Here is a 22,602-nt window from a genome sequence, read left to right on the forward strand (position 1 = left end):
TAAGCAGACTAGATTATTATTATTATTTTGACATGTGATTTGTATAGGAAGATTCAGAAAATATGTGATCCTCTGCATAAATATTTGCAAGTTATATATGTGATATAGACATTTATATGACAGAGAAAGCGGGTGGGCAATCACCAGATTTCCTTTCTTAGGAGAATTCTAACTTGGCTTTCTCAGTCTGTTCCTCTGACCCACTTTCCGAGAACGATCCTGTCTAGCCATATTGGCTATTTCAGCTTCGTAAAGAAGAATTAAGTAGAAAAAGGAAATGTGAGAAGGACAAGACACAAGGGGCCAGAGCTGAGGTTGGAGTATTTTGGGAGAGTCTGAAGTGAGTCTGAAATGGAAACAGTTTCAGTCTTAAACATAATTATTGACATTTTTATCCCCCCATTCAAAGTGTTTATGAAGTGTAAGAAAAGTAACAGAGAGCTTTTCAAAAATTGTTCTGGTTTTTTGGGCATGTTCTTCTGACCACCACATCTAAGACTGGCTGATATGAGCCGTGAATATGAGCACCACAAAGATTGTCCACAGCCCTAGTGACTTACCGTCTGACAGCACTGCATCTTTTTCGTCATCTGGGGCTTGATCAGAAAATATGCTATCTTGATGGTCTGAAAGTAACATTAAAGAAAACACATTGGGTTTAGAATATAAACAACAGCCTATGAGATGTTCTAAGCCAGTGTTTTTCAAGGGTGGTAGACCAGGATCCACAGTCAAGAGTACATTTTATGTTATAGACCAGGACATACACTTTTATACATTAAAATGAAACAAAAATTATATAAAATAATATTATCTAATCTATACTTGTTTATTTTTTTCTTAAAAATCTTAGTTTGTTGGGGGCAAAAAGGACCTGGAATTTTTACTATTTTCTTATCAATTTTACAATATTTAGATGAAAAAAATGCTAGTAATGAAATTGATTTCATTAGTCACTAGTTTTTTTTTTTTTTAAACAACCCAGTAAGGTTATGGGGGTTGTTTCCACAATATGGAAAGTCCTATAGTAAGTACCTCTTGATTTTCAACAAATAGCTCCCAAATCAACCTGAAATCTATGCTACTTTCTTCACTTTATCACTAATGAAGCTTTTGAGTCTTCATAAGAATATTACTTGGTACGAGTTCTTAGTGCCTAGGACTTTAACTGGTAACTTAAATTCTATGTATTCTATGGAATTCACACTCTGCAATTTGGCTTTTCTTCCTCTATCCTGGAAATCTGCCAGTCACCTTCCTCACAACAGAGCTTGTAAGTTTCTCAGTTCCCTCTCAGTTCTTTCCCTGAGTGTTGCTTAATACCTTTTGGGTCAACTAGAATGACAGTACTGTTACTCAGATGCCCAGACGTAGCTCTAGCTAACGGGCCCTCTTGAGAGATCTCCTCGGGTTAGGACTGAGTTTACCAAGCTCATTTGGACAGTGATTTGGGATATGTAAAAAACCTTTACAGGGCCTATGATACATCCAGAGTAGTTCTGTAAGCCATCTATTTCATGCTTTGTCCCGCCGTCCACCAGCCACACTGATAACCATACCGCTGAATAGTACCTGGCCCCTCCTTACCTTACCAACTCCACTCACCCTTTTTACATTCTCTGCTTTAGCCCAGCTACCCTACTTTATATCTTCTGGAAATCATTTTATTTACTTATTTATTTATTTTTACGGCTCTAGGTTGAAAGTTCTGGTTAAGTCTTGACTTCCTGAAATGCCTCCTTTGCCACATTCCTTTCCCCTGGTGGATACTTTTACAACCTCCTAAGAAGGAGGGTCTCTCTAAATCAAATGAATGATCCCTACTCATCTTTCCAGAGCAGGTCTCGTGTCATCTCTTCTGGAAAGGCTTTCCTAATATTATATTAGGAGAGCCTAGGTCCTTCCACTTCACCCTGGACCTCCTACCATTTGATAGGACCTCAATGCTTGTGTTATCCCTCCACCCCAATTCCTATGTTGAAACCTTAACCCCGATGTACTATACTAAAAGTGGGGCCTCTGAGAGGTGATTAAGTCATGAGGATAGTCCTCATGTATGGGATTATATCTTTATAAAACAGGCCCAAGGGAGCTTGTTTGTTCTTGTCTACCATGTGAGGACACAGTGAGAAGCACCATGTATGAACTCGGAAATGGAACCTGATCACACAACAAATCTGCCAATAAGGTTCTATTGTTACAAGCTATTCAGTTTATTTATTTGTTTATCTTTTGGTACTGGTGTTTGAACCCAGGGTCATTTAGCCACATCCCCAGGCCTTTTTATGTTTTATTTTGAGGCAGGGTCCTGCTGACTTGTTAAGGGCCTTACTAAGTTGCGGAGGTTGGCTTTGAACTCATGATTCTTCTGCTTCAGCCTCCTGAGACACTGGGATTACATTCGTGTACCACTGCACCCAGCCAGCGTATAGTATTTTGTTATAGCAGCCTGAACAAACTTAGACATCTCTTAGTGAGGTAATTTTCTCTTAGCTATTTCCTATGCTCCATGGTAAATACTTTTTAGGGCAGATGTTAACGTTTATTTTTATGTTCCTATCATATAGCACCCCTTCTCCCTCCCTCCCTCCCTCCCTCCCTCCCTCTTTCCCTTCCTTCCTCACTTTCTCCCTCCTTTCTTTCCTCCTTATGGGCAAAATACATATAACAGGAAATCTGCCTTCTTAAAATTTTAAGGACACAGTTAACTATGTGTACATTGTGTGCAGCAGATCTCTGGAAGCTTTTCAACTTATATAACTGAACTAGCACAGTTTCTGAATAAATAAATGCCAATTTGTTTATCTTTAGCCATCTTAAGTCCCAGGTAGATTTCAAGTTTCTTTCTCCATCTTACATAAAGGATCCTTCCTTTCCTTGTGAGGTTTTAGAGAGTTACTTATTATGTACTTTCTTTCACCCTATGGTGCCCTAACTTAGTATGTTTTCTAATTCACTGAGTGTCCTGAACCTCAGAGTCTCAAGGCTCCTTTCCTCTACAGGGTTTTTGCGGCCAGCTTCCCTGTTGTGTCCCCCAGCAACCAGGAAATAGAAGATGCACCACAAATTTTGGGTTATTTCCTCCAAAGTTTTAAATAAATTTTAAATATGATCTTATTTTTTAGTATGTGATAAGGGTGACAAATGACTTAACTCCCTTTTTGTAGTTAATGGATGATCAAATTCTTTTCTTTGAAATTTAATGTTAACCTTTAGATTAAAAAAGGCAGCTTTTCCTTATGTGTACCTACCATTTTGTTCTTCCTGTTTGTCATCTGTGCTGGCTAAGGAGAGCCTTCTATCTCTTAGGGATAATTCAGTTTCTAAAAGTCAGAAAGGTAAGCATTAAATTAATTGAAGAGATTAAAAAAAGTCATACACGAATCATATCAGTGATAAGTTACTAAGCAAAGTTCTCCAAACTGTGAGTGTGCAATGCTCTGATTACTTCAATGCTCTAAGTTTGGGATCCCTGCAAAGGTTCAAAGGTAACAGAGTCAAGGTCAATCAAATACTCCTGCATGCATGCCTACGCACACCCTCCCACCCACCCACCCCTTGACCTTTGTTAATAAGAACACAGCATATTATCAGGTCATTTTCTTTTTCAAGACTCTCTATAAGGCAAACATAGATGGGAAATGTAGGACCAGCTACAAGTAAATGGAGTCAAATTTAGGACAACAGTTTTATAGCCCTCTCTGATAAAAGGAATTTGAGTTCTAGTCTGCCAAATGCAGAAAGCCACCCAGAAAGCCTCTAAATTCTGGGAATAAGAGTTCTACACAACCCTCTGTGCCTGCACTTTCCACCTCTGCTCTGTCTCTGGGCTTCTTGGTTTGGACTGCTTCTGACTTGACCAACGGTCAGAATCGCTTCTGAATTCCCAAACCTTTCAGGAAATCCACGAGTTGTTTAACCAAAAGAAGCCCGAGTCCTCTGGGACTCCTCAGAGCCAACCCATCATCAAATCTTTTTTTTTTTTTTCACAGTTTTTTTTATTTATTGGTTGTTCACAACATTACAAAGCTCTTGACATATCATATTTCATACATTAGATTGAAGTGGGTTATGAACTCCCAATTTTTACCCCAAATGCAGATTGCAGAATCACGTCGGTTACACATCCACAATTTTACATAATGCCCTATTCCATCATCAAATCTTGATAATCACATCTAAAGATCTCTCCAATTGCTTTGCCTCTAGTCTTGGCTATAAAGCTCTCTTCCTCGTGTCACTGTGCCACCTCCTAACACTAGTCTTTTTGCAGACAGCCTTACCTTATTCCAGCATATTTTCCAAACGAATCCCCACCTGAGCAATTCCAGAGGCTCATCCTTCTCTTGACTACCCCTCTCTCATGCTCCTCTGCCACCTGCTCATGATCATGTTATTCTCTACCCAGAAGCCTCCCATAGCTCTTGGGTCCACACCTTATGGCTCTCTCCACACAACCTCTTTAGGCTTTAGCCACATAAGCTTTTTCGCAGTTTTTTTTTTCCCAAACAAGCTGATCTTTGCTTTTCTGCTTCAAGTTCTTTCCTCCTATCCCCAAGCCTCTCACAGCACAGCACTCTGTACTTCTCAGTCCTAAGATGTACCACAACGGAGTCATTTATACATGTGGCCCCTTAGTGGACTGTAGGTTCCAAGAGAGCAAGATCATGTCTACTGTATCTATTCATGTATTTCTAGCTCCTAGCACTGACTTACAGTTGGTAATCCATAAGTGATAGTGGAAGAAAATGTTGGACTCCAAAAAACATTTGGCTAAAGTTCTTCATGTACATTAATTTATTTCTACATGCCTATTTCCACAGTTAAGGTGGGATTTTCTCTAAAAATTATCTAAAAGTTATCTAAAAGTAAATATGGTGGTGTGGTTTAACTTATGTTTCCAAAAAGGTATGTTGCAGTTCTAACCCCTGTGAATGTGACTTTATTTGAAAATAGGGTCTTAGAAGATATAATCAATCTAAGATGTGGACTTACTGGATTAGGGTGAGTTCTAAATGCAATGACTGGCGTCCTCTTAAGGAAAGACAGACTTAGAAACAAACACACAAAAGGAAGACACATATACAAGGAAAGTCAGGGATTAGAGTGGTACAGCTACAAGCCAAGAACACCAAGTGTCGGATCAGAAGCTAGAAGAGGTAAGGAAGATTCTTCCTAGAGCCTTCAAAGGGAACATGGCCCTACTGATGGCTGAATTTAGGTGTTCCAGTCCTTTGACTGTAAGCAAATAAGTTCCTATTGTTTTAAGTCACACAGTTTGTGGTAGTTTGTTATAGTAGTTCTCAAAAACTAATTAATATATTATTCCCCAAAGTTATAAGGTCATGACATTTTTAAGATATGATTTTCTTAGCATTCTTCTGTTTTATTTCAAAAGATATACTGAACGTGGCAGTTTATTTTGTCAATAATTTGATTTAAAAATAATAAAACATGGATTAGAGTCATCTATATTAACAATGATTGTTGTAACAAGTATTTAAAACTCTTTAATAGCAGTGCAACACAACACCACATTCAAGAGGTTACCTGAATGATATGGCTGAAAAGTCAGCATGTCTCCAAGCGCAACAAGTTTCTCCTGTTGACAAATTTTATAATCAGAGAATTAAATGACCATACTTACTTACTTATTATTTAAAGAGAAAAATGCTGTGATTCTTCATGTTAAATAAATGGTATTTTTAACATACCAGACGTTATATAATCAGATGAGTAGTGTTCTTCTGCAGATTTCTTCAAACTTTCATTGCCTCATTATTTTTAGGAATATGGTACAAACTGAACCCACAGAAAACCAATGTATGCTTTGCCCTGGGGGAATCAGTTTCAGTATTGTCAAAGTCAGTTCCCTTGAATGTACTCTGGCATTACCTGAATTAGATCACTCGTCATTCTGGTCATTATTTGTTGACTTATTTCAACATCTGGGAGATCTGTAAGAACCACCCATGTTCCATTCTCAAATTTCACAGGCATAGAAAAGACAATCCCTTCGGGAATACCAAACTGGCCTGTAGTGAGTAGATACAAAGAAAAGCAAAACAAAAGCATTCAGAAAAACAAACCCTATTAAGTGTTATAGAAAAGGACACACATAATAGACAACTTATAATGAGAATGGTGAACTAAATTTCTAGAAATTCCTCAAGGGAGGACTGAAGCCCTCACTTTCTAAGTATTGGCTGAGCACCTGTTTAAGTGCTGACAGTACTGCCATCTCCAGTTCTCTCCTATCCCAAGGGTTAATGCACTCTTTCCTTTCTAAATCTTGCCTGGATTCTTTGTATCTGTTTCCTACAACTTTTCCATGGCTCCCTATAAAGCCCATGAGCAAAGTCATTTGTCCAATCTGGTCTTCCAGTCTTCTAGCCTACTATGGCAGTCTTATTGCCAGGGTATGAAGGACAGGGAAAGGAAAGAAGTGGGCAGGAAAGTTGGCTATTTCTTTGCAGTTTCCAGGACCTCATTTGAATTGTGCTCTCTGTAAAAAGATTGGCATTCTTTATTACTAATTGAGCACCATTCAGATAAGATGACTCCCCTTCTTTGATGCCTCAAATAAGAAAATGATTCCTGCCATTCTGGACACTGAAAATGTAGTCACTAGGATATCTTCTTCCCCCTTTCATTTTTGAATGAAATTCCTATAGAGATTAATTCAACTTTATTTCTATAAATAAAGGGTTTTAAGTACCCATTTTCCTACAAAGTCACATACAATGATTTAAAATCACACTGTGGCAATGTTCATGAATCTTAACCTCAATTGAATAAGATTCACTGAGTGTTTTCCATACAAAATGCTCCTATAGGAAGGTGTAGAAAGATGACCCAGACAAAGCCCCTTCCCTCAGAGTGCACATTCTCAAGTAAAGGACACATATATAACTAAAAAGGCAGACTACAACATGCTCTCTGACAGATGAACGAAATACTACATGAGTATAGAGGAGAAGACAGGTTAATTCTGACATGGGGAATTTGGAGAGATGTCTTCAAAATGCACTGAAGTCCCTGGAACAAGGTGGAAGATGGTGATGATTCTGCTAATAACACAAGGAATGCAAGAGGTAGATCAGATTGGGAAGGAAGACAGTAAGTTCCGTTTGGTGTACGTTGGGTTGTGTTACGTGTGACAGCATGGTTACCTGCTAAACAGGTAGCCATATTTGGCAGGCTAGAACTCTGCAGAGGGGCCCTGGCCAACAGCACTGAAGAAACTAAGCTTGCTAAGGGAGACAGGAAAACACAAAGGGAAGAGAAGCTTTAGGTAGAACTATGGAGGACAGAATATTAGCTATTCTCTTTCCTGTTTTGTAAAAATGACAGAAGATGGTTTAGCTAGTGTTTATCTGCTAAATAGGTTTTAGTAGATTAAAACATTAAGGCTGTAGACATTTCTACCTAGTATTTGTGGACAGAGAGCAACCTTTTCACATTCTAGTGCTGCCTGGTGCTCTTGCACTCATTTGTATCCTACTCTGCATCTTTCTTCCCAGGGCTTCCCATAACCAGTGCTCTTCTCACTCTTGTCTTCCAGTTCAGCATCATTCAGACTTTGTGGCTTCCTGTAGTGAAGATGTCCATTATGAAAATGCCCTGTTTCTTCCTGCTCCCAGCCTAGAACTGACTTTGCTTTCCCTTTCTTGCCTTCATAAAACTGAGTGTGTCTGGCTGTTCTTTACTGTAGATTTCCTAAAGGAAGATGCCAGGTAAATTCCTAATGTGTTTCCAGTGCAGTCATACAAAATACTGTCGAGTTTTTGAATGAATAACTGTACAATGAATTATGGTAACATAAAAGTTCACAGAGGTTATAGACCATTTTAAGACCTAGACAAGAGGTTTTTAAATATTACAAAAAATGAAAAACCCAGATTTACCTTCACTCAGTACTCCTAAAGACACAATCTCCCCAGGTGGTGAGCCATGGTACCAATATTTCAACGTAGTGGCTATACTGTGTGAAGCTAAAATGCGTCCAAATTGTTTTCCCGTGGAGGTCAAACTTTTAATGGTCATCACAAATTCTCTTTTTACCCACTCACTGTAAGGAGAAAAAGAAACAATTTTACAATGGAGAGAGGAATGCAAATTACAAAAGATATTCTCTGGTTCAATGAAACTAAGTACTAGGAATTATATACATACTCAAGACTGAAATATGACTTCATATGCCCTTTCTTCAACTGACTTCAGTCCCCATAAAAAGTTGATGGAAAAATAATCAAGCGTAGCAGAAAGGAATCCCAAAATTTCAAACTAACACCATGATAATATGAATATGGAACACAGAAAAGTGGCCAAATACTGCAGGGAAAATTACTTTCATTACAAAGAATTTATTCTATGTAGTTGTTATTTTGGAACCAGTGATATCCTTCATTTAAAATAAAACAATTTCATGAAGCACTGAATTATTCATCTGAGATTTAGGGAATAATTATGTTTTTATGGTCTGAATCTAAACTCAGGGAATAGCCTAGCTTGGCTAGAACGAGTGCTAAAAGGCTGCCCCTGTTAATGGGTTAGCACATGACACAGCTCCATGCAACACTGGCCCTGTGTAGGCAGCACACAAGAGAAATCTGGCTCCAGAAGGGCAAACCGGGGACACATCATTCCCAGACACAGACCAAGTTCCTAGGTTGTGAGGAGGGGAAAGTGAGGGGAAATAGAAAGGATATGAGACAACTGGGAAAGTGTTGTAGAGTTTAGAAAAATGCTTCAAAGGCACTCCTGCTGGTGTCTCCTCTTCTGCCTCATCACAATGCTGGTGTTTCTTGTGCTTTACCTGGATTAATCCATTTCATGTCCCTAGCATTCCTGTATGGGCTATCTCATGTTACTGTTTCTATTTTGCAGATGGAGAAACTAAGGCATAAAGAGATTAAGTGATTTCTCAAAAGCCACACAGCTGATAGGTGGCTGAGAGTTCCAACCCAAGCAGCTTGGTCCTGGGATTATGTGCCTCACCACCTCTCAGTTCTGCCTCTATTGGGACACAATATCCAGCATGGCCTGGTTTGCTTATTATCTTTAATTCCTCTTTCTTAAAATGCATCAAATAATTTAAACTTGGATATATATCTGTCTTTACACTAAATAAGATTACCTTTACATATATTTGTTTTAGAGATAAGTTTAATAACGTAAATAAACTACTTTAAGGATCATCTGACATAAAAAACATAATTTCAAAATCAAATAAATTAGGATTGGGAGGGGCTGGGGATGTGGCTCAAGAGGTAGCGTGCTCGCCTGGCATGCGTGCGGCCTGGGTTTGATCCTCAGCACCACATACAAAGAAAGATGTTGGTCCACCGAAAACTGAAAAATAAATATTGAAATTCTCTCTCTCTCTCTCTCTCTCTTTAAAAAAAAAATTAGGATTGGGAGCAACTTGATGATATTCTGTAGAATTTTCTGTTTGCCTTAAAAGAAAGCATGAACAAATATGAGTAAAAATATGAGTTAATTTTGCACAAAGATTTGTGGATGCGTCTAAAGAAAGTAACAACTATCATATATTTATTTAACATTGTTGGTATACATCACTTAAAAATATACTGTACCTATCAAAAATCACATCTAAAACAGGGCGAGAAAATTCAGGAGGTCCCCAAATGGCACTGTCATATTTGTAAACCCGTGTTTTCCTCAGATCAACATAGTTATTTCCACTGATATTACCCCAAATTATCACATCTTTGATGCCTGAGAATAGAAATAAAAATAATCATAATAAATGATATCACAACATTAATACAAATATATTAACATAACATTATATAATATTAATATAAAAAATTACCTGAATCCTACTTTTGTCTATTTTAGAATGCTCCATTGGCTGTAAAATAAACTGGAGGGGGCTGGGGTTGTGGCTCAGCAGTAGAGTACTCACCTAGCACATGTGAGGCCCTGCGTTTGATCCTTAACACCACATAAAAATAAGTAAATAAAAAATAAAGATACTGTGTCCCAAAAAATAAATAAACTGGAGAGTATATTGAAAAAGGTGTGGATCATCTCTCTAATTATCAGCACTTGGCAATCACTAATAATGCTCTGTGAAGGTGTGGTATATGATTAAAATCAAGGAATACTGAAAGTTCCCTGAAAGAAACTGCTACTGAAAATTATATCACTGGGGTTGGTCCTGGATCTCTAGCAAGAGACAGGTAGGGAAGAAGAAGGTGGGAATGGAACTCAAGTAGACTCCCATCAATGCCTATCTCATCCTCTGACATTCTCTTTTATACCAAAATGGCTCATGACATTGGAATAGCTACTTCTCCCTTCACTGCCCTACTCCCAAGAGATCTTATAATATGCACTTGGGTCCATCCATTAGCTTGGGTAGGGTAGGTAGTCAGGCTTTGGAGTTCATGATCCACACAGGAAAATTATTCTCTAGCCCCAGGTGAACATAAGGTAGATTTTCTTCTTAGAGATTAAAGAAGACTTTTAATCTCACTGGGTCTCATTTTTCTTACTGGCTCTGAGTCTCTTTATAGCTCTAAAAACCCTAAATTATGATTCAGAAAATTAGTGAACATCTGCTGCTTTTTGTCTCTCTTCCTCCTTCTTTTTTTCTTTAACAGTATCCTGGGTTTTCTTTAAATAATTATCCTTTCTTCAATCTCAGTCCATATGGTTTGGATGGGGCTGTTGTTATTTCTTAGATCCAGCAATAGACATATGAGATCCAGATTCTACTCTCTTGGACACAGTGACTGATTCAGAGATAGGCATGTGGTCTGAACCTGGCCAATAAGTTTGTAGTACTTTTGTACAAACCAGCAGGGAAGAAAGTCCTCTTTCTACTGGTTAGGTAAGTCATCAACTTCTGAGTTGAGAATGCCAGTGGCCATGTTGCTACACCTTAGAGCCTACCTTACAGTAAAACTAACTGAATGGTCAGCCAGAAAAAGAGACCATGAGTCCTGATGTCATCATTGGAGCCGCAGTGTTCAGCTATGCCTAAAAAAAACTACCACTTCAGGCACTTTGAGTTGACTTTCTATCACTTGTAACACAGAGTACCAATTAAGACTACACATGGTCTGAGAATGTGTGAACTGAACTTAGGGATACACTGAACCTGGCTTTTATGGAAAGGTTTGCCAATCTCTTGGCAGCTGCAACGATCCCTGAATGATTTCCTTAATGGTTTCCCACTTTCACATCATTTTGCTTAAGTGTTTTTACTTTTACTGGCTTCTCCTTGTTGTTTCACTGACAATTCCACTTCAATTAACTATTTATCTAATGTTTCTCCCTCCTCTTCCTGGCTTTCCTCTATTTTTACTTCTTTCTGCTCATCACATGCTTATTTGCTTTAAGTAGAGCAGAACTTATAATTATGGCACCAGCAGACCCACAAGACAGCAACTTTCTAGTTGAAAGCCTAGGCTACCAGCCCCCAACACATATGCCTCATTTAAAATTTTCTATCACTGCCTCTTCTTGACATTTTTCATCAGTGTATTATGAATCTTTTGTGATAAATCAGTATCTACATATATAACTATAAGGTCAATGACAGAGATAAAATGGTTAGGAAATGTTTCATTTCCTATTGAATAATTTTAGCATTAGTCTGGTTGAGTTTTACCGTGGAGGTTAGACACTAAAGATATGTATACAAGAATACAAGGAGTTATACTTCCTGGGGTTTCACTGGGAAGAAACAGATAAAGCAGAACAGGCTCTAATATCAGGGGCTCATTCAAGTCTTCCATGGCCTGGTTTAGGCATTCCAGGTTCGCACTTCCTTGTGTTTCATTCTTGTAAAGTATTGTGCCTCCACCCATTCTCAGTGTTGCAACTGCTCCATCTCTGGGCACAAAGAACTAAAATATGTCAGATGTGTTCTTGACCTTGAAAATAAAACCATCCATTTTGTGATCCAGTTTCATCTTCAGATGGTTCTGATGTCTACCAGTTCAAAGATAATAGGAGCACTGACCAGATATTATAAGCCTATTGATAAAGTTTAATATCCTTGCAAATGTTATCATGTGCCAGGTATTCCTGCACACAGGTACTTTAGAAATATTATCTCATTGGATCCTTACATCTATTCTGAGAGGGAGATACTGTTAACATCCTCATTTTACATATGAGAAAACTGAGGAACAGCATGTTTGCTCAAGGTCACATGGATGGGAAGTGGGGCAAAGCCATTTTAACATAGCTCTAAATTTTTTTAAGCATCAATTACCTTAATTGACCATTATTGAGAAAAAATTGAATATTAGGCTTCAAATTATTATTTGACTAGTATAGGCCTTATATCAAATATACGTTCATTAATTTATTTTATTTTATTTATTTATATGTGGTGCTGAGAATTGAACCCAGTGCTTCACACATGCTAGGCAAGTGCTCCACCACTGAGCTACAACCCTAGCCCATGTTTGTTAGTGTTTATAATGAAGGACCAGGTCAATTATAAAAGCTGGTTAAAAAAAAAAATGCCCAGTACAGTTGTCTCTGTTATCCAAGATTTTACTTTTCATGACTTCAGTTTCTCTCAATGAACTACAGTCTAAAGATACTAAATGGAAAATTCCAGAAATAATTCATGTTTTGGAGAACTTTTATTATAATATATTGTTATAATTATTCTATATTATCATTAGTTATTATTGTTAACTTTTTACTGTTCCTAATTTGTAAATTACACCTCATCAAGTATGTACATATAGAAATAAACAATATATGTAGGGTCTAGTACTATATGTGGGTTCAGGCACTCACTGGGGGTCCTAGAATATATCCCCTAACTAAGGCAAACTACTTTAGTTGGACTACTGTAGTTAAATAAGTTGTTAGTATCTACTTTCTACTTTCATTCTAGCTCCAGAAAATCCAAGGGGATGCACCTTCTTCCTAGCTGCTTGAAATCCTGTTGTTTAAAAGCACAAACACAAACATTAGCAGGAGTTCACTCACATGAAGCAGTTGTTTTCAATTTTCTGGCTATTGCCGCTTTGGCTTGTCCTTCCACCCCCAGAGCCACCGCAATAATGTTGTGGGCGATGCTTGGGGCGTTCATCATAAGCAAGACCGTTTTAAGATTTACAAAGGTTTTTCCTCCCACAATAACCCTGACAGATTCGTGAGCATTTTTCTCAATCAGGTGTCCGTAGAGACGACACAGTGGCACCTTGCTTCTCAGGCACTCTTCTAGACCGTACACCTCCTCCTCGGTGCTGTCGTCAAGGACGATGACCACATGGGCCTGGTGGAAGGCGTATTTCTCCGTAGTACAGCTGGAGACGCTACGGAGGACAGGAGACGCCAGGTCCTGTGTCTCCATCACCAGGCTTTTGAGTAGTTCTTCTGACTGCTCCTTGTCAAACAGAGTTAGGCTAATTTCTGTCTGCATCCCAAACACTTCACCACTCGTCAGTATGGGAAGGAGGTTGTAGCAGGCAGGAGAGGTTGCACTGATAAAAATGCAGAGTTGAATTGTGAACGGTTAGATCCTTTGCCCTCTTAAGCATTTATTCTTAATAGATATTTCTGCATGTGCATTGTAGGATGATTTAATATTTTTAAGCATTCTACAGCTGCATAGACATTTTGAAGGCTAAAAATTGGAAATAGAACAAAAAATTTTTCCTTAATAACTCCTTGCTCTGGGTATCTCAAAACAATCTCAAGTAAGACATGTACCTGTGTAATATGTTTTTCAAATAAAACAGAATTCCCCATATGCAGAAAGCAAAATTTCAAAGAGATATATCACACTACTTCAATTAAACGTTTACATTTCTTAAAAGAAAAAGACCTAAGTTTCAGTTAGCCACAGCTTTTTAAAATTTTATACATTTATCTATAAAGTAATGACTTTTTTTTTTCTTTTTAGAAAGGACCATCTTTTCCAAATTTCCACAAAGACAAATCCTTGTAAAAATGGCTAGGATCAACACAGGCTGTGTATGGTATCTTTTTAACTGTATTTTGCAAGTATCTGGGTCTTCTATTTCTGTGATAATCAACTGTAGGGAGTTTGGAATTGCATCTGAGAATTTCTGGTGTTCACAATGGGCTTGGGGAGGGGTGCAACAGGAGTTTCAACAGTATCTATACCATTTTGATGCTCTTTAGATGTGGCATTTATTAAAGCTGGGTTATAGGATCCTAGATGTTTACTAAACAATTTTCAATTCTTTGAGTATTTATAATATTTCAAAATAACAATAATCTTTAAAGTAAGTGCACATGTTAGGTACACACATTCTTCTTACTCTACAGAAGGATAATGTGAGAGTCAGACTGAGGGGTGGGGAGGGGTGGGGAAAGGAGAGGGGGAGAGGGAGAGAGCAAGAAAGACAGAGACAGTACAGAGATGAAAAAGAGAGAGTACAGATGGATGGAACTGGAGAACATTATGCTAAGTGAGATTAGTCAGACTCAAAAAGTCAAGGGTTGTATGTTTGCTCTCGAATGTGGAAGCTTGAGAGGAAAAGGAAATAAAAGGGATCTCATGAACATAGAAGGGAGATCAGTAGATTAGAGGAAGGGGCTGGGGAGCGGGGAAGGAGGACACAAGAGAATTAAACAGACTAAAATGTGAATTGTGCATGTATGAATGTATCACAATGAATACCATTATTATGCAAAGCTATAATGCACCAATAAAAATCAAATTAAATCAAATCAAAGAAAGAGAGACAGTGATAGGGAAGACTGGATGTGTCCCAGACTGGGATCAATGGCAAGCAAACTTGAGAAGGAGAAAAAAGAAGGAAAAACAAGGTGAGGGGAGTGGGGACACAGAAGGGGAGCACAAGAGGAGGAGCCAAGGAAACTTAGCAAGTGGCAAAGGTTAAAGAGGACCAGCGCCAGAGACAGAAATCTGGCAAAGCAGACATACTGTACAGTTTAAGTGGGTGTGTGTGCATGTGTGTGTATGCACGCGTTATATGTGAAATCTAGAACTCATACATGGGGTTACAATGGAGGACACACACACATATCTAACCATAAATGTGCATGCATGCTCCCAACACATATCTCAAACTTGACATTCAGGTATTCTTCCATCATGAAATTAATCCCATCTTATTGTTCTTTTTAAAAATAAAAGCCAATTTCCTAAATCCTAGTGTTTGACTATCTCACCTGGTGATCCAGACCTGCAAGGGGCTGATAAGATCTTTCTGGGTTTCCTTCTCCACCTCTTTTTCTATATGTGCCTCCAGGTTCTCATGAGCAATTACCATCATTAGCTCAGTCATCATGTTAGAGGTGACATCATAGTAAAGCTAAACATGGAGAATGAAAAAGTCAACCTCAGAAAATAGATCATCACTCAATAATGGTCATAATGGAAAATTTTTGTTCTAACTCAAAGAGAGATGACAGAATATCCTGAAAATAACATTTGAAACATATAATAATGTAATACAATAATATATTTTTTTTGAACAGACAAGTTAATTTATGCACCTGAGCATGCTCCAGGAACTCATTATATCCTCCCAAAAGCAAACCCTTTCCTCCACGATCCAGCAGCTCTCTCCAGATAATGGGAGACTTTTTGTGATTCCACTTATTCTTTTCACACACATCTTTCAGCCATTCCTGTTGAATGACACTCCAAAAAAAATCATATATTAGATCTGCCCAAGAATTCAATTCAATACCAATTTGGGTATCTTTAAACAGTAAAAAGTAAGTATAGAAAAATAATGATGATTTAAGTTACAAATTAATAAAAAAGAAAGAATAAATCTTCAAATTCATTAGTCAAATAAAGTTACTGAAAGTTAGTCTTTTGGAAACCTGGAGTACAAATTTTTAAGAGAGGCCAGATGTTCTAATTAGACTTATTTTTAAAAAGTGACTTATATCCCCTGTATTCTTCTTATATATGACCTATTTCCAGTTTTAGGGACACACACATTTTGATATTTATTTTCTGTGAACACTGTTTATATGATTCAGACTGAATAAGCTAAAAGTCACTTGGGAGTATCTGCTAATATTTATCAGAAAAAGCGTAAATTACCATTTTCTGGTTTATGTATACTAGGCCTCCCAATGATAAGATCTGAGAAAGCTGGGCAGACTGGTGCATACCTGTAATCCAGGGGATTGGGAGGCTGAGGCAGGAGGATAGCAAGCTCAAAGCCAGCCTCAGCAACTTAGTAAGGCCCTAAGAAACTTAGGGAGACCCTGTCTTAAAGGGATAGGGATGTGGCTCAGTTGTTAAGTGCGCCTAAATTCAATCCCAGTTCAAAAAAAAAAAAAAAAAAAGATCTGAGACAGCAGAAGAAAACATCTACTGTTAAAGAAATACTATAACTAACGCCAGGGGATGAAATAGCAGTTGCAGTCTGCTCACAGAAGAGACAGAAGTTATACAATAGCTCAAGAGAATGGGCTGCCACTCAGTAAAGTCTACCTAGTTATTGTGCTGCTAAATGTTCAGCAACAAAGACCAATGCACTTTCATGGCAAATTGATCACACTGAACTCCTATCACCCTAAAGAGAGTAATGATTTATTTAGAATTGCATTTACATGTATTCTGGGTAAATAACTGCCTTTTCTACTCTTAGATCTTTGACCAGTATGGATTAGGGCTTGCAAAATTACTTTGAATGAAAGGACTCAGTTTACAGCAAAGAGATGCAGTATTTAGCATGTAACCATGGGTTCCACAGCCCTTATCATATATCACATCACCCAGAATAATAGAGGGCAGGACAGGCCACCAAAGGTACAGGTGCTAGCTTAAAGACTGATACCTTGGAAGGATGGGGCATCTCTTTCAGGATGTTATACACATCATAAATCAATGTAATATTTTGCCCTAATATGTAGAATACCTGAATCCAGGAACCAAGGAGTAGAATTAAGAGTGATCCTGCTTACCATCACCCCCAGGGACCCACTTGGGTAACCTGTGCTTCCATAGACTCTATTATTCTAGACTGTGTGAGATTCTAAATCCTAAAGGGAGACTGTTTCTATCAAGGGAAACAGGAAGAGTACCACTAAATTTAAGCTGTAGTTTCCATTAGTCATATTGAGCTCCTGTGCCAAGTATCAGGCAAGGAGAGGAGATGCCATGCTTGAAGGAATAATTACCCTGCTGATGATGAGCATACAGAGCAGCCATTGCCCAACATAAGCAGTAAAGAATATTTAGGATCTAGGTTCTACTGGGGTGTCTTTGTTATTTCCCTGCTTGATTTTGACAGTAAATGAACAAGTGTACCAATTCTATCCTGAAAATGGACTAGGAATCAGATCCCTTAAGGTCACCACACCTAATAAGTCTCCTACACCAGTAGAGGATGAAGGGAATATATAATGGATAGTAGAGAAGAGAGGTGACAAGAGTCAGTTTGGTTCTGAAAACTATGTGCAGTTGAAAATATAGGTAATTTGACTAATATTACTCCTGAAAAGTTTCTCTGGGGAAAGACATCAACCAGAATCTTGGAGGACTTATTACTAGATGGCATAAATTATTTCATGGATCATATGGGTCCAAAGGCATAATGAGTGTACTAAAGAGGATGCCATCGAGTCCAGCTTCTACCTTCATAACCAAAGCACCCAAAGCTCCTTCTCAAAGTGTGCTTATGAGGCAACTTAGTCACAAATATGGGTATTTCAAAATAAATAAATCCTCCTCCTATTAGGAATCAGCTATATTAAGAGGATGCTAAATACTATCGATTAAGCATTGGAAGAAAATGTACAGTTAACAAGTGCAATTTAAGCTAGCTGAATTCTTGGTTGGGCTGGTGATGGAAGAGCCAAACTTATTCTACTTATGGTTAGGTTTCATTTGATCTACTAGGTATTATGGAAAAAGCAATGATGTTTTGAGACTGATAAGCAAGAGCTCATTTTATAGTATTCAAACATCATTAGTACATGAACACTTATTACTGGAGGTCAATATGATACACTAGCTAATATTTAATCAAATTAAAATGTAATTTTATGCACATACAAGTTTAACAAATTAAGCACATGGGAAGTCCTGGGTTCAAGTCTTCTTAAAAAGACAAACAACAAGAAAAAAAAAGGAATCTTACCTCCCAAACATCAGGATGTTGTGTAATTTTATATATCTGAAAATCAGGAAGATTCTTCTGTAAATAGTCTGCCAGAAGTTCTGTTTTTGCATAATATGGACAATCTGCTCTACCTAAGAGAGTTCAAATGTTTTCTTTTATCACACAGAAATTATCATGAAGTTATGGAATTAATCATAGTTATAATATAATTTTATAACAAAATTGTAGTATAAACTGCTATGACATAAACTTCTGATTTTTATTATATTAAGAGGCTGCTAAGTACTATCAATTAAGCAATGAACTAATCACCAGAAACCACTCAAAGCCAAAGGGTGAACGAGGAGTTGTAATGAGGGAGGGCACCTGTAGATTTCATGTGTGGCCCACAGTTAGTGGCGAGGGAGAGACTGAGGGAAACAGAAGAGTGTGGGATAACTTCTATTTTCTGACTTGGATAGAGGTTTGTGGCTTTACTAGAGAGAAATTATGGATAAGAAGTTTAATTTCAGACAGGTGTAGTTGGAGATATCTGTAGTGTATTTAAGTGGGCACAACCAGCAGTTAGTCTCAAGTTCATGTGCTATATAAGGGTTTTAGACACACATTTTGCAGTCATTAATGGGTTAAATCCACCATAGGAAATAGGTATGGGTTTAAGACAGAGCAGGAGGTACAGGTAACAAGTGCTGAAACTTCTCTGTAACATTCTCCCTTAATTAATTCCAGTCACTAGTTCGTCAACAGCATGGGAACTCCCAAGTTATCAGCTCCGTCTGTCCATTAGCCTCTCTGACTAGTTCAAATACATTGCCCATCATTCTAAGGCTCATGATTTGAATAATCTGGGCCTTCTGTCTCAGGAAATCAGCTTGGTAAAAGTCCTTCACCTTCAGTGAACTCAATTACCTGCCTTCTCTGTGCCTGGGTCCCATTTGCTAATTACCACTGAAGAAACATGGTGGAACCAAGCAGACGGACAACATTATAAATTCATGGTCACCAGATTTTATTAGCCCTCAACTCTGCCTGGTGAGATTTCTGCTTCCCTTACAAGCACTCAATTCTGTTCTCCACAGTGACTATTCCAAATTATGTCCATTTCCTCCAAATCTCTTCCCCAACCCCACAGTTTCTCTGCACTATCAGAAGACAGGGGCTAGAGATAAGGCTCAGTAGTGGAGTGTGAGCAAATGTGAGTCCTGGGTTCAGTCCCCAGAACTGCATCAGAACAAAGAAAAAATAAACAGAAGGAGGAGAACACTGACAACATTGATGATGGTAAGAGACACCTTGCTTTCTACTTTACAAAAACCAAACCAAACTAAACAAAATGGACTCAGTGGGGAAATCCCTCAGACTTCTGCCATCACACCTGCAAGCCAGTCTGCATTTGGACTCCTCCTTTCCTCCTTTCTCCTTTTCATTGAAAAAGGAATCCCTCTCCTCTCTCTGTCTAATCCTACCACTTGAATCACTGCATCTTTTGCCCTCTAAGAAACCTTGCTGAACTGATTATCTTCCACAGATAGAATCTTATCTGTTTCTAATGCTCCCTTTATGACATACATAAATATATTCATGTTGTTTCTTGTGTGTTAAAAAAATGCAACGTTCTATATGCCCTTCTAAACACTCCATACTGCCACCCTCAATTCTCCACTTTCATTTAGTTCTCATCCCACTGCCATCTAGCTTATCTGACAGTTCTCTCAGTTACTAGGGTCATCTGTGCCCTAGTATTTTTAAAAGCCTTTTCTTGTTGTTGACCCTTAGGAGCACTCACTACTGACACCCTCCTCCATTCTTTGAAAACACTAAATATAATGGGACATTCTGCAGGTTTTCCTTCTATCTCTCTGGCTGTTCTCTATACTTTGTAGGTCCTTATTCCCTTATTGACCCATTAAAAACATCAGACTTCAAATGACTTATCTTTGTACCCTATGTATTTTTCCTTAGTTTCATGTAGAAATCTGTATTTTCAGCTCAGACCTATCCCTATACCTACCTAGATGTCTAAATATATCCTCCTGTATTCTCCCATCTCCTTCTAAATGTCTTATAGGTACTCAACATGTCTATGCTAGCTCCCTACCAAATGTGCTCCTTCTCCTATGTTCTTTTTATGTCCATCTCCCCAATTACTTAAGAATATTAAGACTATCTGGAGTATTAAGCCTACTCTTCTGCTCAATTTTTTCAAATGATTCCTAATAGACCCAGTTATCCAAACTATTGCTTGGGAATAATTTTTATTATTTCTTCTCCCTTACCTGATCTCCCCCAAACAATTAGACAATCAGTTGTATAGATTCTGCCTCCCTTATCTTTCTCCATTTCCATCTCTCACTTCTCTCCATTTCCATTGTCCACGGTGCTAGGGCAGGCTACCACCAATGTTTTCCTGATCTATAGTGCCAGTCTCCTAACTTGTCTGTGGGCATTCAGTCTTTCTCTCTCACACCATGTCCATAATGGTCAGACAGGCAAAAGGCAAATAGGCATGTTCTCCCCTTCCAAAAACCTTCCAGTCACTTTGGATAAAATCTAAACTACTAAATGTGGCTCAGAACAATCTACATTATCTATCTCAGGCCTCAGCTCGAGACAGTCACTTCCTTATACTCTTTGCTCCAGTCCTACTAAACTTACTTCAATTTTATGCTAATTGTATATTCTCAAGTATCACCAAATTAGTTCTCCTCACTCCTATCCCACTCCCTGATACCCATGTTTAAATTGCTCTGCTCTGCCCTATCTCTTCTCTTCTAGGTGACTTTCATCTTTCAGCTGTTTAAAATTGCTCCCTATGGGAAGCCCTTACCTGTCCAAGATTCCTTGCCACCACTACTGAAGAACACTGCCTTGCAACTGTCATACACAAAACATTTTCTGTAAAATTTTCAGTCTTTCAAACATATAGTCAATGCTCAAAAATATTCTTTTAATGAAGCAAAGGAAATAGATTTTAGGCAGATGGTAAATGTCAATTGTGTTCAATGTATCAAAGAAGTTGAATAAGACAAAGAATGAACAGCTTTAGTAAAAGTCATTGGTGACTTTGGTGGGGCAGTTTCCATAATGATACAGATTGAGTAAAGACAGATTGAGTGAAATGAAGGAATAAAAATAGAAGAGGAATCTACTCTTTTAAGAAACATGCTGAAGGCTCACGTGTGTAATTCCAGTTGACTTGGGAGGCTAAGGCAGGAGGATCATTAGTTGGAGAACATCCTCAGCAATTTATTGAGGCCCTAAGCAACTTAGTGAGAGCCTGTCTCAAAATAAAAACTAAAAGGGCTCGGGGATGTAGCTCAGTGGTAAAGTGTCCCTGGGTTCAATCCTCACTCTCAAAACGAACAAATTAAAAAAAGAAAAAAACTTGCTGAGAACAGGAGGAAACAGGTACGATATAAGCCCCCTCCACGGTTCTTTGCTGCCAGTCCACACTTTAGTCCCTCTCTGACCCTGCATTGCTGCCAAGATGGACTTCCTAAAATGCAAGCCTATTAGGATTCTCCTGTCTAAAAATTTTCATAACTTTTTTTGAACTCCCCATTCCTTTCAAGACACAGTTCAAACGTGTTTGCTAGGTGTATAGGAAGTGCAAAACAATTGCCCTTACTTGTCTAAGTAAGATTGTCTCTTGCTTCTGTAGATCTAGCCCCAAAGACCCACATTCAGGTCCTCCATTAGACCATGAGGCTTTACCCTCTGCTTTTATCTGGAATGGCCTCCCTATCCAAACCTTCACAACTCAGTTCCCCTAGTGAGTTCCTTGGGTCCCTATTACTCCCACCCCCACCTCCAGATCTGGGGTGTATTCATCCAGAGGTAAGTGTACCACTCCCTCATTACATTAGTCACACCATATCAAAAGTACTTCATTATGTGCTTTTATCTCATGAGAACGAATACTCCCCGAAGAATGCCCCCCTTCCCCCCAAAAAACCAAAACCAAAAACCTGTATTCCCTGTGTTCAGCTGTGCTTGGCAAACTGTCACAATCCAATAAACTCTTTGAAAAGCACAAGAAAGCCTGAGGTGGTCCGTAGAGGCTGGAGTTGTTAGAATAGAAGCCAGATAAGATCACAGTGTTCAATGAATTGAGGAAGTTGAATAAGACTAAGACTTTAGTAAAAGTCACTGGTAACTTCGGTGGGGACAGCTTCCATATGAGGCATAAGTAGAAGCCAGATTGAGTGGAATGAAGGAACGAAGATAGAAGAGCAATCTACACTTTAAGGGGCCATGGGAGGAGAGTTGTTGGCATTTTGAGTCATCTGCGAGCGAGCGCGGGGATCACTCACCCGCTATCACGAATTTGGCCATGTTTAAACAAAACCTAGAGCTAGCGACCGAGGCGGCACGGTTTCTGGGCAACCCGCGCCGCCAAGAGTGGCGCAGGCGCAGTCTGAGTCTGCCGCATTGAACTCGGCCGCCCAGCCAGATAGTTGGGCGTTCAAAGTTGTGACTCGAATGGGTTACTTTCACTGTACGATCATATATTGTCTTT

At 38.6% G+C, this 22,602-nt stretch overlaps 1 protein-coding gene across 1 annotated transcript; it reads right to left on the reverse strand.

The window, feature by feature from the left end:
- Positions 1–168: 168 nt before the first annotated feature.
- Positions 169–22,540, reverse strand: MDH1B (malate dehydrogenase 1B; the record flags this gene model as incomplete). The annotated part of the gene is made up of 12 exons (XM_081261740.1): positions 22,393–22,540; positions 18,102–18,210; positions 15,493–15,627; positions 15,166–15,308; positions 12,988–13,484; positions 9,600–9,741; positions 7,908–8,071; positions 5,896–6,035; positions 5,551–5,602; positions 3,252–3,323; positions 561–626; positions 169–245 (listed from the first exon to the last, which is right to left on the reverse strand). Exons 1-12 carry the CDS (start codon positions 22,416–22,418, stop codon positions 169–171), a joined length of 1,623 nt encoding a protein of 540 aa, XP_081117866.1. The 5' UTR covers positions 22,419–22,540.
- Between the last annotated feature and the right edge of the window lie 62 nt (positions 22,541–22,602).

The sequence above is a fragment of the Spermophilus citellus genome (genome assembly GCF_964194105.1).
Source record: "Spermophilus citellus genome assembly, chromosome: 11".
NCBI classification, from domain to species: Eukaryota; Metazoa; Chordata; class Mammalia; order Rodentia; family Sciuridae; genus Spermophilus; species Spermophilus citellus.